Below are 18,667 nucleotides of genomic sequence, written 5' to 3' on the forward strand. Positions count from 1 at the left end.
TGCGGTTTGCTAGGGACTCTTTTTTAGCATTAAAACATTAAATATGGTTTAATGCAGAAATGAAGGGCAGTTCCAGTGGACTCCAGACTTTGAAAACTTTAAAAGTAGAAAGTGTGGGGTAGTCCTAAATATATATAAAATATTCATATCAACTATAATAAACCTGCATTTGATAAATACATATAAAATATATGATTACATAAATTGTAATCTTGGTAACAGATTCTACTGCAGAACAGTAAGGCTGCCTGAAACAGAGATAAATACAAGCACATTTATTTTGAAATATTTTAAATAAGGTGTAAATTTTAAAATGTAATAAAATATAATTTTCTGCACAGCAGAAAAATATCATTGGATTTATATTGTGCAAACAATCTGTTTCTGTAAACATAGAAAAGCACATGTTCAATATTCATTTCAGTTCAATTGCAACAAATATAAATTTGAGCACTATTAAATAATATTAAAAAGAGATTCCACAGGAAGCCGAAATTGTCATATGTCCATTCTTGTTGCTTTAGTTGCGCATGCCCATTTTGTTATATGCAAAATGGGAACAACTTTAGATATTCCTTTAAAACCCTATTGATAGGGATGTTGTCCAAGTTTTCCTTCCCAAAAGTTTTTAAAATGCTTTTTCGACAGAGTTCTTGCAAAGGTCTCAACCTAACTTTTCTTAATGGTACGACTAACATCTTTTTTGGGGAAGTCAAATAATGTTCCACTAGTTGAAAAAGACAGTTAAATGACTCTTTGCTTCCATCCAAACTAAATTGCCCAGCTTGAAAGATAATCCTTATACTAATAGGTCCTGTTGCAGTTCTAACACTAATTGCAAAAAAGCAATTTTTTTGCTTGCTGTCTCTAATAAGAAAAGTACCCACTGGCTCTGGTTTTAGTTTCTCATGAGCAGTCTTCACTGTCATGGGTCCCCAGTAGAATCCACAGTCATCCAGCAAGCTGCTGGTCTTTGTGATAACAGCAAACTCAAAGTTAGAGTGAAAGGTACTGAAATGAGTGTCACTGAACAGGATAGCAGGAAGGGGACGTCCAGGGCTATGGTGGATGTGTCTGGCAGGATGGATTTGTGAATGGTCACGGACTGGGATTTCCAGATGTGGACATCTTCTGTTTGCAACTGCATTATCTGCTTCCACCTTGCTGTGTGCTACCATCCTATAAATTTGAGCAACCTATGTGGTCTTCCATAGCTTCCCTTCCAGCCGCGGTACTGCAGTGAATGTTCTGAAAATCAAAAAGGAGAAATATATATAAATAATAATTTAGTCACAAACTGGGGGGAAAAAAGTCTTCAGTCGATTAAAATTCAGTATTTCACACATCGGTATTACTGCTGTTGATCCAAAATAAAGGGGGGAATTAAAACTATTAAAAATGTTGCCTCAAATTGGGGAAAAGAATCTTCTTGACTCCAAAATTGCAGTCAGGTTTGTTCTTGCATTAACAAACTGTTACCACATTTATTAACTATGGCACCCTTGAATATTCTGATTTAAAAGAAAAACAACATCATCATCCAGACTTTGTTTAATAAAAATCTTTCCGAAATCTAATAAAACAGATTAGGAATTCTTTAGACACAATACTTTAGGCAGAAAATTCCACATCTTTATTGTCCATACTGTAAAGTACCAATGTGTAGCTTTGCAATTATATACATTACATTTTATCTGCCATTTGGCTGCCTATTCCCATAATTTGTGCTTGGTTTGTTTCCTCTATAGACAGTGGCACATGACTTTCACACCCCATTGCAAAATCACTGATGCACAGGGTGAAAATAAGTGGATCCAGAACTGACCCCTGAGGAACTCCACTTATGATCTTGGTCAACTTGAACACTTTCCATTAACAATTCTGCACCCGATACTTAAGGCAATGTGTTCTCCAACAGCAACACATTTTATCTAAACCAACTGCTGTTAATTTGAACAGTAACCTCTTCCAATGCCCTGTATAAAATCTCTTCGCTTACCTTGCAACAACCTAATCTATACTTCTACTGACTTCTGCTTGGGCTGCAATTAAAATTGTTTGAAACAATTGAATACGACCCCGTGATACACTTCCAAATAATGTCCCAAGTACAGAGGTTTTAGAAAATCTATAAGCTGAAATCTATCATTGCTGTTTTCCATGCATATGATCCATGAACATTTAAAAAGATTGTGTTCAACGGTTCAACAGAGTTTGCAAAAACATTATGTAAATACCTTTTCTTTAACCTTTTTTTTTTTTCAGATAAGCTGTAGGTGGCAGCTTACCAGGAAGTTACAGCTCAAATGTTTAATGAGCATTTAGCATGAAGTGCATGATTCTCTATGCTGTAAATACATCTTCCCACATCTAAAAAAAAAAAAGAATTTGAATCTCAATTAGCTATGCTTTCTGTACTAACTGCATTAGAAATCACATTTGATTGTATATGGGTGCCCCTGCTAAACAACATTTACAACACAGGGCTATGAAAATGCATGTTTATTATTGGTACCTCTGCAAAGGCAAATTTCTATACCACACAGTTTATGGCACTGGATGTGAGGTGCAGATAAAGGCCCTGTGGGATTTGCCCAACCACTATATAAAAAGAGGCCCATGATATCTGATTTAAGATCAACCCATTGCTGTCAACCCAGAGAGGAATTCCATATAACCATCTGGGTGATTTGGGTGGCGTAAATCGGGCAGTTCAAGCCCATCACTGCTTTGGGCCTAAATTACATGTTTCTTTCTAATAAACCTCTTATTTTAGTCGAATGTATTTTAATGTTTATTTTGTATTTTATTACCTTATAGTATAACCTATGTTTTACAATTCAGTGTAGTTTCCCGATTATGTGTTTAAAGATATTCATTTTGAGTTATTCACTAAAGTAAAAATTCAATGTGAATTTCAGACTTCAGATCCATATTAAACATCTCATTTCCAATTTGTCTCCTTTGACCTAAAAATTTAATTTCACCATTTGCCATAGATATAGCTCGAGCGATGGAACTTGCTACTAAATATGTACACATGCTTCATGCCTTAGCTCAAGCAACTTGTGACAAGGAATAAGTGGATATTTTTCGTACAGGTATGTACCTAAGTAACCAATATCCAGCTCAACAACAAGTGCCTTGGACAATGTGTTACAGATGTGGTGAAAAAAGTCACATGGCATATTCCTGCAAGCTTAAGAAAAGTATCTGCTATAGTTGTGGGAAGATTGGTCATACAAAAAGAGTATACAAGAGATTCCTCAGACAGAAATAACACTAAGAAAGACAAGTCATATTCAACTTTATGGATAAACCACAAACAGATCGTGCTGAAGACATAACATAATACAAAATATGAATCTGCCAGCTTGAAAAAACAATTCCAGAACTGCAAGCACATAGTTATATCTATGGTAAATCTCTTGCTATGGAAGTGGATTCAGGAGGAGCAGTCTTTGTCATCACCTATGCGAAATGGGACAAACTGGGGGTAAAACACCAATTTTTTTCCAACAGCTGTCACCATGCAAACATATACAAATAAGATAATAAAACCTACTGTGTGTGCATGACCTACCATGATATTAATTGGTATAACTAAACCACTACAACTCTAGATTTTACCTAAAAAGGTGGACCACCACTGTTCAATAGATCCGGGATTAATGCTTTGAGCATGCCAAAGTTATCACAACAGTTACCTTGTAATAATACAATAAACCAAAATAATAGTTCAAATTCTACTTAGATTGAAACACTAAACCCAAAATACTGTACAGTGGGACCTCGGTTTACGAATTTAATCCGTTCTCCGGGACGTTTCTTATTGCGAAACATTTGTAAACCGAAACGCGGTATCCCATAGGAATGCATTGAAAACCAATTAATCCGTTCTGGAGGTCAGAAATAAGTTAAAATGAGTTGGCTTGGAAACCAACCCACAATGCAGAACACACAATAAAAGGCATGCAAATGATGAAGCTCAGCTCCCTACCTTTCCAGTGCTTGAGAAATGCACCAAAAAAGTTCCAAAAAGTCCCCAAACCACTGCAAACAATTTCCAGAATGGCACCAAACCTTGATGCAAAAGCCGCTCCAACACCTCCACACTCGACGCCACATGCTACCCACAGGTTCCAGCATGCAGGGGGCGGTGCTATAAACCTCCCAGGTGCAATTGTGTATTGCGAAACAAATTTGTAAACCGAGGCATTATTTTCAATGGATTTTCATTTGTAACCCGAAAATTATGTTAACCGAAGCGTTTGTAAACCGAGGTCCCACTGTATTTGATGGAACAATAGGTTTAGGCAGGGGCAAGCAAGTTCTGCTTCATTTAAATACAAATTCTATTCCAAAATGTTGTAAACCAAGAGTTGTACGTTTTGCAATGAAACCTAAAATTGAAGCAGCACTGGAATAACTACAACATCAAAGTTTTATTATTCAAATTTAGAGCAATAGTATCTGTTAGTAAAAAAATGGGAACATTCAAACTTGCTAAGAAAATGGTGAAAATGATGTCGCTCATAAAGCAAACATTGAAGCTGTTTTGTGAGTCCTACAGGAAATTGGACTGAAAATGAACATGCAGAAGTGTGAGTTCCTACGTTATAGTTTGAAGTATTGTGTACATATAGTGGGCAAGACTGGTCTCCATACGACTGGGGAAAAAGTTAAAGCGTTAGTTCATGCTTCCACCCAACTACAAGCAGCAGAGACATAGATCTGCATCAGTTAAAATACAATCCTAGGATTCAGATACTGGGGATATCTGGCGTTGAGTATGGTGTCCAGCGGAGTATCCTGAGGGTGAAAATACCGTGCCAGAAACGGATTTAAAACAACATCAGAATGATCACGTTTAGTAACAAAATCTCACTGGTGATCTACAGCCCTTGGTTTTCAAGTCACCAGTTTTCCCTAACCAACCTCTAGATGTCCATATGAATATGGACTGTGCCCTGGATCTTACTGTAGCGATAAACTATTCTAAGTGCAAGTTTATTATTTAGTGGTTTATGTCTATTTCTGTAGAATGTTAAAGTTATCCAAAGTCTTTCACTGATATTTTATTTTTGGTAGAGGGGTGTTGCGAGGACAGCATCTTTAAAGATTCGCTATAGGCACCCAGACCACTTCATCTCATTGATGTATTCTGGGAGCACTGTCCCTGTCCCCTTAATCCGGATATCTAAAATGTTGCAGTTTCAGAGAAAATGCAATGTTTATATTGCATGGTTAAGACTGCTTCTAGTGGTTGTCTACCAGCTTTTTCCTGTTTCAAGGACATCCTCATGCTTTGTATGAGAAAGTCCACTGTCTTAAAAAAGGCTTAAAGCATGGGCCACTAACATTGGAGGAAGCAGAGATGGAGCCAGCATTGAGGGGTGCATGAGGGAGGGGTGGGGCAGAGGGACACTATAGTGTTAGTAATACACCTTTGTATTCCTGACACTATAGTGTTCCTTTAAAAAAAACAAAAAAACACACAGGACACATTCCATGGAATGTCTAGGCCTTTGTGTGACAGTTGGAAACCATTTTGAGTTGTTACCGAGGAATTGGCTAATAAAGCAGATATGTGCTTGAGGCCGAATGATAAACTGATTGAAATCCATGTACCAGAGTCTAAGTGATAAGGGGGACAGTTACTGACATAAGGTAATAACATAATGTTAAAATCAAGAACACTCAGGAAACATAATAGCACTTTAGTGAATAACCATGCCCTATCCTATTTAAATTGTCTTTTTTTTTTACAATTTGATATCCTAGTGAAGCCCATAAAGGTTAGTTTTTTTTAACTGATGACAAATTGCACCATATTACAGTAATTATTTCCCGAAGTTCTCCCTTACTTAAATGTTCGACAAAAGGTCAACATTATTTATTATTACCAGATCAAGAGAAGCATCTCTTTTTTAGTTGGTGCTTCTACTAATTGAGACACAAAGGTGTAATTTAAGATGTTTAAAAAAACAGTTTATCCTTGCTGAACCAGTGATATCCAACTCTGTTGAATGCAACATAGTTCTTTTGCTCCCTCACTGTCCTGACTAATTTCAGTGACTCAGTGCACTGCTGCCAGTCTATACCAATGTCTGTGTGTTGTTTGGGAAGGAAGCGGTTATCTACACCAACCAAACCACAGAGTTTCTATTTAAAGGGCCACCAGGGATAACCCACATACTCAGCCAAATGGCACCTGTAACAACACTCATACTAAGCCAACTCCCATTATTACTGCAACACTCATCCTCTCCACACAGACACAGCAATGGGCCACCCCATAAATACAGCATCCTTGACCAATGCAGCAGATAAATGTGATCTGGACGGGGAGAGATTTCTATCTCCCAAAGAGATACCTCATAACACGGTATAGGACAGAATGTTGGGGATTATTCTCTTGCTCTGTGTAAGTCCAACTTTAAAATAAAGGCCTTCTAAAAATCTGTATTTCTCTAGTTTTATATTACTGTATCTGTATTTCTGTATTTTTATATTATTTTATATTTTTGCACTCTATAACTTGCAAAATGGTGTTGGATATATATTGATTTCAGTTCACTTTCGTGTGTATGGCTTGAAAAGTGCTGCCCTTAGTGACACTATATTGGTGTGGCAGTACTTTCCATGTCTTGCACAACAGTTTGTTAAAATACTGTATTCTCATTTGATTGCCTGGCCACGTCCAATAAGTCAGCACTGGCTTCAAGGTAAATTTTTATATAAAAACGAGGTGCAAATGAACCAAAAAGGGGGGCCCATAAATCTAAATGAAGACTTTAATGCACTGAAAGCAGGATAAGAGCATGGAATTGGTGGGACTATAGTGTCCTTTTAAGCAAAGCTCTATTGCAAGATAGCTTACATATTATTGCGGGTTTAAATTAAATATAAACACACAATTCTCAATTTCCTCTACATACGGTAATTAAAAAAAAATCTTCAGCAGAAAAGATGCTCAAATGTGTAATCCTGTCTTGCCTCAAAATACAGCCTGCTTTTTATAAACAGTGAACAGTTCTACGATAAACCATAGGTCTCTGTGCTTGCCCTTCAGCCCACTACTCACAATTTACTCGGACTTAGAATATGGTCCACGATAAATTGCTTCCTACCAATACATCTTTAAATATCTGTGAGAGAGACAGCATGGTTCAATAAATCTTTGTTGATTGACTTGACTTTATCTGTGCTTGGGATTTTAGAATTCAGCCGTTTCTGGTAGAGGTAGTATACACTTATTGACTGCATCGGTAAATGGCTGAGAAGCAAGAAGGCATTCTCAGAAGCAATTCCCAATAGCAGTTTTTAAAGGTACTCTAGCCCACAGTCATTGATTTGAAAACAACCATTTAGGTTGATTGCTGTTTCTCTGAATGGTCCAGGGCAGAAGTGACTCTAGTCTATCAGAAATCCAAAGCATAATATTTCTATGGATTATGAGCCCTTACTGCCTGCCAGCAATTAACTTATTTTAAAACCAAATCAGACCAAAAACTGCTCAATTTTACATTATATTAAAATTATACAACCAGAAATTGGAAGGCATTTAAGTTAAATTTAAAAAAAAAATGTCCAGATTTTGTCATTTACGCCCCGAGCAGGTCTGGATTTAGTCAGGATATCAGCCAGACCGAACGCTGCCAAACAGCTGAAATCTGCACCTGAATGCCTCAAATCCAAATTTAAAAATAATTTGGCAGCCTGCAGCGGTAGCAGCCAGTGTGAAAATAGTTAAAAGTCCTCAGCAGTTCATGGGTTAATAATGTGTCAATTGGCAAGCACTTGTTAGCCAGCCACCACATTAAATAGTTAAAAATATATAAAATAATAAATAAGAACCCTGTGAGAGTCAATGCAACTATTACTGCAAGGGAGATCTCAAAACTCCCTATGGCCTATTTACCATGCAGCAGGTGGGAGTGAATCTACTAAAAGTTTAAAATTAACAAATAGGCACTTTGTGAATATTCCTAATTCTACAGTTTGCAAAGGATTCGGATCAAATGTATCTGGGCAATTGCTGCAAATTCGCTCAGCCCAACCGAATCCTTACCATATATGGGTTTAGTAAATATGAGAATTGAAGTTGCTGTCGACATGAATTAAGTCATTTTCAGGGGAATTTACCCATCTGGACAAAACGTGAATTTCGTGAATAACCCTATTTGAATACCATTCCCTCCCTAGTTGTGTAAAGCCATTTGAGTGGATTACAGCAGTAAAGCTCATGAGGAAGAAGACTTCCGGATTAGCCTAACCAACTTTGGATGACAATGATAGCATAGGAAGGAGTGCTTGAGGCAGGCTAGCCCAGTGCTCTCAGCTTATAACTGCTGCCCTAAATTGGAAAGGCTAATGGGAACAGGTTTAATTACTGGGGACTTTGACAAAAATCTGGATAAAGTCATCAAAAATGATATTAAAACAGCTACACTATAGTGAGCTGTAGATCTTATAGTGCTTAGAATGCCCCTTTAAATGAATAATATACTACACACTGGTATGTTTAAAGGTTTAATGAGAAGTGCTTCAAAGTAGACTTTACACCTCTTATATCCAGACAGTTACTTTAAGGAAAGGCACATAATACAGCTTTTTATAATTTTAATTTTTTTAAACCAGTCTATACCAGAACGATATCCAGTTTGTATTATTATAGGTTTATGATGTATAGAGTAACCTACACCCATTCTCAGTTCTGAGAGTGGCTTACCACTACAATGATTTCTAAATACCACTGCTATAAGCTGATCTCACGGTGCCAACTTGCACTAAAACACAGTTGGCAGTTAAAACACAAACCAGTTCACAAAATCGTCAAGCAGGATTGGTATGGCTGTAATCTGTTTTATAGAGTTGTGTAATTCATTCCACGTGATGACTTTAATTAGTGCTGAGGGATAAATTACTTATACCATAAACTGTTTCTGGGATAAGATCAGACCTCATATATCAGAATAAGAGGCACCTGACTGGTAGAGTGTATTTCTGGTGAGCGAAGGGCCTGCATTAAGCTACTTTTAGCTTCCCTAGGCTGTGCAGCCTCGGAATCTTGGTAGGTGGGTATTTTTCATTTTCATTTTTGTAGCAGTTTAATCATGCACTAAAATTAGGAGGTAGTTTGTGATTATTTTTATAGAAATATGTATTTATAACATTAGTTTGTTCATGGTCCCACCTGGATTCAGGGTTTCTCTGTATAGACTACCACTCATAAATAAACTATTTGAGCACCATAACCACTACAGGGAAATGTAGTGGTTATGGAGCCAAGATTACTCTGCTCTCCAACCCATTGACACAGTTTGAACTCTTACATAGGGTCCATCAAGCATCACTCCCAATTTCCACTGTTTCCTATAAAGAGTCGGAAGGTCTCCATCTGAGCTAAGCACTGTGGTGCAGGGCTTAGCTACCTGACTGAGTGTGATCAGCTGATGCTCCTACCTATGAGCTTCCCAGTGCCCACATTAGGTAGTGGTTTAAATACTAACAAAAGGGGGTACCAAAGCACTCCTGGCACCATTATCAGTTGCAATGGTTATGGTGCTTGAAGTGTTTCCTTGATCCAGTGGCTTCCAGACTCCTCCTTCAACTGGATGGATGATTTCAGCCAATCAAATGCTTCTCCATAGAAAAGCATTAATGGCCCTATTGCGGATGCACAGCAATTGTTGTCCTGTGCCAATAGATGTCTAGTAGCTGTCAGACAGAGATGTCTGTCTGACAGCTACTAGATGCACACAAACTTACAAATGTAAATAGAATTCAAAGTGAATTCAAACTTTAAGGCCAGAGGAGCTGAACTCAAATCATAGCCGACTAATTTACAATTTTGACCTTAAATTAAAAATGTACTTTCAATTTTCACTTTAGTTAATAACCCAGAGAGTGTCGTGACTCTGACCTCTCGTTTTATGACAAATATTTAGGAAGAAATCAACATAAATGGGGCTGCCCTGATAATGTAAAAATGACACATCATCCATTTACTACATTTTCATTAATTACATAAAATCTGTATGTCCATGATTGTCTGAGAGGGATGTGCTGGGTTAACCTAGCAATCTCAGTAAATCAGTTCCATGGAGGTTGGCAATGCATAGAGGAAGTGGTCTAAGGTCAGGGATAGATTACAGCCATGTCAGTTTTAGGAATCTGAATAGGAGATTAGATAGGGGAAGTTGGTTGGCTTCTCTGAATATGTGAGTTTTTAGAAAACATTAAACTGTGGGATGTTATAAGGTGCCTGGAAAAAAAAAAGAATGTTAATTAATTCCAGAGAATACATTCTGGGAACTGGACACATTTTTTTTTCCTTTCACTTTTTGTTTCCTTATGACCATTGTATGTTAATAATTACTGATGGGTCACACCAGGCTGCCTATCCATTATTTAAGCTAGCCCACTGAGGGCAGACCCTGCGTCAAGCACTGTTTTGGGCTCTCTGCAGTATTCTAGTGCCCTGTACATAGTGTAGGCACATCTTGCTGGAGACTTGTTGGAGACATGATGCGCTAGCACTAAGTTTGTTGGAGACAGTTCCCTGGTGTTCCCATAAGCGGGACAGCAGAGAACTATGTCAGGAAAGAAGGACAGGACCCGAAAATTAGAACTGTCCTGACGAAATCAGGGCAGCTAAAGCAGCTAAGAAGCATATTAAATCTGAGTATTGTCAGCATATAGATGGTATTGAAATCCAATCGATTTAATAAGGTTACCGAGAAAGACAGCGTCCATGGAGAATAAAAGAGCAACTACAGACACTTGGGGAACATCACCGGAGATGGGCAGTGGAGAGGAGGTGGCACTAGTGAAGGAGACCCTAAATGAGTGTTCAAAAAGATAGGATGCAAACCAGGAAAATCGGGTATAACTGTGTGGTCAAGTTGCTAGCCACTTTGGTAAGGGCAGTTTCAGTAGGGCGGAGGAGCGGAAGCCAAACTGAAGAGGGTTAGGAGAAGCAACATAAAAAGATAGCTTTTGTAGCTCCGCCCATTGCCAGAAAAGTTCAAAGATCATGCATCCAATAAGAAAAGGTAGTGAATTTGGTGAATATATGGTGAATTTCAAAAAATATAACAAGGAGAAATAGAGGGACAAACAAAGTATTACATTTTAAAACAAAACCTTCAAAGTGACAGTTTGGTAGAAACTAAAGGGGGGCCAATGGAGAAATTGGTATTCATTATGGGTGGGAGAAATGCTAAATGGTAGAGAGGAAGGCCTCACAAGGCTGAATTGTGGTAAAAAACAAACCAAAAAAAAAAACAGCTCTTTGTTGTGGGTGAACATACAGTAAATAGGATGACAATCGAATTTCTCCTGCAACCCACAAACAGTACTGCTAGTCTCCAATGGTTAAAAAAAAATACTCTAGCAAATTATCATATCAACACTTTCAGCATCACCAATTATTGCACATATACATCTGCAATAACGGAAGGTAATGTATACACGGATTGCACTGATTTACCAGCTACACCATTGCAACCCGATTTTATTTAAAACCAATTTCACCAATTTGTGCAATACTGTCTCGGGCATATTAAATATATATCCTAAATAGATGTGCTGTATTCTTAGCAACTCCAGAGAGCTTAGGTGACATCATGTACCTGCTGACTCTCTGCAAATTAGGATAGTACACATTATGTATATATGCTGGTTGCTTTTACTGCCTTAGGTACATGTTTGATGGGGAAGGGGGGAGGATTCTTGGCATTCAGAAAAGAACTACTGCAATAAAATTGAACCATAGCATATCTTCTACACATAAACCAGGCTGAATCTACACTAAATCTAAAATGTATCATTCATTAAAACATGATTATAAAAATCGCAGATCACATTACTAGAGTAGCTGCAAAATCAATCATCTTTAATTAATTCAAATTTAGTACTCATAAATAGCTTCGATTAAAAAAATAAAAACCCCACAACCGCAACACGTTACTTATCGGCACATAACAGATATTATCTTGACAGACGTTATATGTACTACTTCAGAAAATGGACACCTTAAAAATACATTAAATCCGGTACACAGCGGGCTGTAATAAAAATAAGTGAAATAAAGAAATGTACAAATAAAATGTGTTAAGTTATTCCAGCGTTTTGGTTTTGGATAACTTACCATTCGATCTTTGTTTTATTAACTCTGCACATTAAAAAAAAAAAAAAAAAAACAGTTTGTGTGCGATGAAAAAAATATATAAAAATAAAATGAGCAATGTATTCCAAGGGGGCAAGCACTATCCAGCTAGTCCTTATGATCCCACCAGTAATGGAAATCATAATCTCTTGCACCGTAGAACCCGGTGTATAGAATCCAGAAGCTTAGACAGCACTCGGCGTTCTCAGTATAGAGTCTCGGCTTTTGCTCGGAATTCCCTCCCTTTCAGCGAAGCCAGCCCTTTTCTTTTAAAACACTACCATAACTTTCGCTTTCTATTTACCGTATGAGCCACTGGGAATCGGGATTAAAGGGAGATTACACAAAAGAAATGGAGACCGAAACAAAAGACTGTGCCTCCACCTACCTCCATGTTTTAATGTATCACAGATGTAGACACGTTCTATTGAGTTTTAACAGTTGGGAGCTGGTTTTGCCACATACAATGGTTAATAGAGTAACGTGTAGGTTTCTGTTCTGAGAAAACACGAGCTCTCCCACAGGGGGAAGGTTGATAAATGTCTCTACGCTAGTTCTAATTACAGAAATGGAACATATGCATGACAGGAACTGCTCTGTATTTCTCTGAAATTTACATGGTGACTCATGTTTGCAATAGAAAATATAAATGGTAGATTGTAGATAAATGATAGCTTTTTCTGTGTTGATAGATTGCTATTTCAATGAGTAGATCATGATTTAAAACCCCTTTACTTCATGGGGGCAGGGGCATTGCTATGGAAAAAAAAAAAAAAAAACCTGAGACAAAATACTTTTTTGCCCCCCCCCCCCCCCCCCCCCTTTCCAAGCACAATTGTCACATAGAAACACATACTCACAAATACACACATACATGTGCACACTAACAGAAAATTACACATTTGTGTACGGGATTATGGAAGGGGGCGTACATTTAAAGCGAGTGTAGTTTCTTATAAATAAAAGTCGGTTGAAGTGTGCCGAAACCGACAAGAGGTTAGGCCTGTAAAAATGAGGGCCCACCCTGGTATATTGATATGTAAAGAGGGTGTGGTGGGAGTGTGATTTCCGGAATCGTCGAAGACAGATAAGCAAGGGGTTTGATGGTTTATATAGGCCTTAAATCCCTCCCACAACTTCAGGCATACGCCTTCTATTTGTGTACGGGATTATGGAAGGGGGCGTACATTTAAAGTGAGTGTAGTTTCTTATAAATAAAAGTCGGTTGAAGTGTGCCGAAACCGACGAGAGGTTAAGCCTGTAAAAAAGAGGGCCAAAAATATGTAACATTTTATTTATTACAACAATAACTACATTATTTAGACATATTATAGAAAGCGAGCCTGATTTCTTTCTCCGGGTTTGGAATGTACCGGTTGTATGCCGAAGATTTCCAGCGACCCATTTTCTTTATGATATGTGTTGGAACCTGACTACTTGAGGCTGCAGTGGCGGCTCCGATACGGAACGAGTGTCCTGAGAAGGAATTTGGATTGAGGCCAAGTCTAAGTAACAGAGCTGAAAAGGCTTGCGCTGTGCATCTGCACAGCAACAGCCTTTCAGCCAATCAGGTAATCAGGAGAGCCGTGCTGAGCGCGGGAATCCTGATTACCTCAGATTTTTAAAATGGCATCATTGATGGAGGACTCTATTTCTGTGTCTGCCACAGATTTAGTGGATGCCTCTCTTAAAGGCAGCCCCATCAATGTTAGAAAGCTCCATAAGAGAGCTTTCCTTGCCTGGGATCTATCCTCTTCATCATCTGAGGAGGATTTGGTCCCAGTTTTAAATAAAAAGCATAAAGGAAGATGGCTGGTCTCTTCCGCCAGTTTCTCGTCTGAGGAAAACTTCTCCGCTTCTCCTTCCCCTCGTACTCGTTTGAGTAAGCGTAAAATTAAGGGGACAGGACCCCAAAAAAGGAATAGCGTGTTTCCCTCGTTTGAGCACCAGAAACACCTTCCAGAGGAAAAGGGCAAATCTCGTTGGAGGTTAGATAGTCCCTCTCCTTCCTCTTCTAAAGCGTTCGCTCACTCTTCCTCCCAAAGCCGTCCCAGTTCCAGATACGGCTCTCCAGAAATAGACTGAGCGAGGGAAGCTAAGCAATGTTCAGATGGCCAGAGTAAGTCTCCTAGGAAAGACTCTCCCATCAAAATTATTTCACTTCAGATGGGCTTTGGAGCACGATTCTGAGGTTAGAGATTTTGCTAAACTAGCCTTCAGATCCCCCTTGGTTAAGGAAGATGACCTTCTCCTCAGGAACCACATCGGTATCCCGGACATTCAGGCTTTAATGGCCCCAGAGGTAGACCCTGCGCTGTTATCCATCACAGGGAGCAGCGTATCCTCTGATCCCACAGACCAGACTTTTCGCAATATACAGTTCAAAATTGCTGATGCTGTGGGCCCACTATTACTGATGCTGGATAAGGCAGAAAAAGAAGGCAATGCTCAGAAACCTTCCGCTTCATCTCTGTTGGCATCTAAGATGGCCCTTTTAAAAGCGTCTGGCAGGGCAGTGCTAATTATTGGCCAATCCTTTATTTACATATCAAACATCCGCAGATCCCGCTGGCTCCATGCAGCAGGTCTGTCCAACCTAGCCCCCAAATCGCATGAGTTCCCAAATTTGGAGGATTCTTACCTATTCGGTCCCTCATTCATTCAGGAGGTTAAAGGCCGTTACAAGGCAAGGAGATCCTTTTCAGAACTCAAGAAGACCGTCCCTGGCTACAAAAAGCCCTTTCGGATAGAGGGTTGCCCCTATAGGGCTGCAGGAGCGTCCCGAGAAGCCTCTCACCAGGCCCAGTACCGCCACTACAGTGGAAGACATAAGCTCCCAGGCGATGGCAGAGGAGCGCATTCCAGAGGCGGTTCAGCTTCCAAAGGAAAACCCATGCATTCAAGTAAGTGTAGGAAACACAACTGCTAACTGTAATAGAAAACAGAAAAGAGGGAGTCAGCCTGTTAGACAAAAGCTCTGAAACTGGAAAGGTATAGGGATTCACCAAAAAACCTAGGAGAGAATATAGACAAATGATGGCTACTATGCAAGATAGTAACCGTTTATCCAGGAGCTTACTTAGTAGTGTGAGTAAAATAAAATAAATGAAAATAAATAGAAAATTAGTCAAATTGAACTGAAGAATGAAAAAATAATGATCTAAAGTGCAGGTTACGTGACGTCCTTTGATATGCTTAATATGGATTAACCCTTAATCGTCTGATTTATTTGTATAATTAGACCCAGTTATGTGGGACCCAAGTGGGTAGGGAAGGTATACACAGAAAATGAGATAAAATGTAACTTTAATACTTAGTTACAGAGAAAAATAAGAATAAGTATCTATTTAGAGGATACAGTAACCAAATGGTTAAAATGTGTTCACAAAGTATCCAATATCTTCTATTCAAACAAATGGTTTCTTAGAGTGAATAAGCTTAGTATAATAAAACTATTCTGTATTAGGCAATATGAATATATATCGCTAAAAACAACTGTAGGTAAAAAAAGTATTATTTATTAAAAATATAATAAAAAAAAAATCAAATATTCAAAAATAAAGTTAATAGCACACCCACAATATTAGTGCCAGTCTATTATGGGTAAAAAATGCAAGACCACCTTGTTAAAAAGTATGGATGGATCCGGATGCTGTATGTGACCCTCTTGCCCAGATCCTAGTTGCTGGTGAGGACGGCGTGCGTTCCACAGTGCGTTCCACCTCGAGCCTCACTTTGGGGGAACAGCACTGCTCTCGCGGCGGTGTCAGTAATGCGCCTGGGATCCGGGATAGGTGAGTTCTTCTGCAGAGGTACCCTGGCTGGATAGAACTTGTGTGGATGTTCCTTCTTGCTGTTCTAGCTGTCTAACGCGTTTCGTAGAGAATAGCTCTACTTCATCAGAGACATCTGAACTCATCTCTCAAGCACCAGAGTTGGTCCTTGAGAGACCTAGCAAAGATTATCGGGAATTTAATAGCTTTAACACCAGCATACAACAATTCCCCCTTACTTTGCAGAAGAAGTCAGCTGTTTTTAGGGAACCGACTAAGACAGGGTGGCCATTGGGAATCAAAATTTGTTCTCCCCAAGAAGGTCAGAGAAGAATCGAAGTCCATTCTGGAGTTAGAAATTCCACTTCCTCGTCCACTGTTAGAGCAGCCTGTGGCAGTCACTCTGACGTCAGATGCCTCAAGTCACGGTTGGGGTGCGTTTACAACCCAGAACGCCATAAGAGGAATCTGGTCAGACCAAGAGAGTCACCTCCATATAAACATCTTGGAGTTACGAGCTATAAAATTAGCTCTCAAGGGCCTAGTTCCTCTAAACCAGTAACCGACGTTGGTAAAAGTCCATTCGGACAACTGTACAGCGGCGGCTTATATAAACCACAGAGGGGGTACAAGATCAAGAGGTTTTTGCTTAGAGGCTCTAGATCTTTGGTCTTGGGCCTTAGCAAGCAATGTTCAGGTTTTCGCAGAATATGTTCCGGGAGAGGCGAACGAGCTTGCAGACTCTCTCGCCAAAGTTTTCCCTGGCAACGATTCAATTAAAGATTGCTCTATTCCAACGGATAGAAAGCAAGGTTCGTCTCCCGGACCTGGACAAAGGGAGCTTGGAAAATGGATGCAATGTCTTTCCAATGGACGGATGTTCCAGCCCCTTATGCTTTCCCCCCTCCATCTTTACTGATGAAAGTGCTGGAGAAGATTAGCAGGGACAGGGTGCAGAGCTTAGTTCTCGTTTATCCAGTATGGACCTCCAGACCCTGGTATCCCTTGATCCATCAGTTAGTCAAGGGAACCAAGATCCCATTGGGCATAACAGTGGATTGCTTTCAGGGAACCAGCGATCTTCTGCTCAAGCTCCCGCAGCTGATGTGGATCGCAGTCCTGGTAGGCTGTTAACACATCCCCTTTTATCGGATCAGGTCTTGGATATTATTAACTCATCTTTAAGATGTAGAACTAGGGTAAGATATAGAAAGATGATCGAGGAATTCAAAGAATGGGAGGTTTCTTTTCTGTCTAACACACAAGGATCTGATACCATTCCTTTGGTGTTAGAATTTCTTACCCTGAAGTTCCATTCTGCTTTATCTGTCAGTTCAATCAAGACCTACGGGTCTGCTTTAAACTTCCTGATCCCCAACCTTACTCAGGATGCCCTGTATTTGAGATTACTAAAAGGGTTAGCCGTCTGCCGCCCATATACCCCACACTACACATCTACTTGGGATGTAGATGTCTTATTAAATTTCCTAAAGTCTTTGGATAATGCTAAAATTGATTTAAGATGGACTGCTATTAAGTTGGCTTCTCTGCTGTCCTTGGCCCTGGCAGCTAAAGGAGCAGAGTTAACTCAAATCCATATTTCAGAACCTTGGTTGTCCAGGACCCCGGGATGTTTCCATATTATACTAAAAGGCAGACAAAAAACATCACATTTTTCTCCTGGTCCGGTAGAATTGAACTTGATCCAAGATTCTTCCGAACCAGGCTCATGTTTAGTCAGTTTGTTACAATCGTACCTTCAACTTTCTGCTGTATTTAGAAATGATATCAGTCAATTATTCATTACATTAAGGAATCCCTTTTGTCCAGCCAAGGTTAATACAATTAGAGGCTGGATACTTTCCGCCATGTCTTCGGCTGGAATTGATGTTTCAGTGTTTAAAAGCCATTCAATTAGGGGAGCCTCAGCTACTAAAGCAGCAGGAAAGGGCCTTCCTCTCCCTACTATCTGAAAAGCTGCAAGATGGTTGTCCAGTAAAACCTTTGTTAGATTTTACTGGAGGCCATCAGAAGTTGAACGCCTTCAGTTTCTTAGGACCACCACCAGGTGTGTGCTATTCTACCCACTAGCTTTGCTAGGTGGTTATGCCTCCCGGAGGACAAATCAGAGTTTTCAGGAATCTATGATCTGCAAACTTTCTTTGTCTTAGGGATGAGCATAACCACCTAGCAATAGCGCCCGTCCCACCCTCCTCCAAGTTAAGGGTTTTGCCTGCTGGTGGTAGTTTGTTTTTCTAAAACATAAGGTTATCTGGTGCTTATTCAACCTTTTGATAACTGTTCTCTGTTTTGTTTTTTTTACAGACTATAGCCGTACTCCAAGACAAGACCAACAAACCAAGGATCCACCTAAGTAGGAGGATTGGATGCTAGTAGTCTCGTCAGTTTGATATTCTCATGGACTCCCTGCAAAAAGAATATGTTTGCAGGGACTTGTTTCAACATTTCTTTTCTCTTTATTGAACTTATTTTTTTGCAATTTATGATGAATGTTACCAGTGTTCATTTGATACTTTCCTTTGGCATACATTGTTGCCTTGTTTTTCAGCTCAGCTGTTTCATACAAAGTTTCAAGTCTATCTTGTATGTCTTCATGATTTATTAAATATTTTTCTTGTTCCCCTGTACTATTGGCATCTTGAATTGTTTTATTTTGTGTTTAGACGTTTAATTATATTCCTGTACACTGTGGGAAATA

General features: G+C 39.2%; 1 protein-coding gene across 1 annotated transcript; it reads right to left on the reverse strand.

Moving 5' to 3' along the window:
• Positions 1–488: 488 nt before the first annotated feature.
• Positions 489–12,196, reverse strand: SOCS1 (suppressor of cytokine signaling 1). Its single transcript, XM_063428833.1, has 2 exons — positions 12,158–12,196; positions 489–1,248 (listed from the first exon to the last, which is right to left on the reverse strand). Exon 2 carries the CDS (start codon positions 1,176–1,178, stop codon positions 543–545), a length of 636 nt encoding a protein of 211 aa, XP_063284903.1. The 5' UTR covers positions 1,179–1,248; positions 12,158–12,196; the 3' UTR covers positions 489–542.
• Positions 12,197–18,667: the final 6,471 nt, after the last annotated feature.

The sequence above is a fragment of the Pelobates fuscus genome, chromosome 8 (genome assembly GCF_036172605.1).
Source record: "Pelobates fuscus isolate aPelFus1 chromosome 8, aPelFus1.pri, whole genome shotgun sequence".
Classification (NCBI taxonomy): Eukaryota; Metazoa; Chordata; class Amphibia; order Anura; family Pelobatidae; genus Pelobates; species Pelobates fuscus.

Coding starts and splice junctions, on each gene's coding strand:
- SOCS1 (XM_063428833.1), bottom strand. CDS start 1,178: ATGGTAGCACACAGCAAGGTGGAAGCAGATAATGCAGTTGCAAACAGA.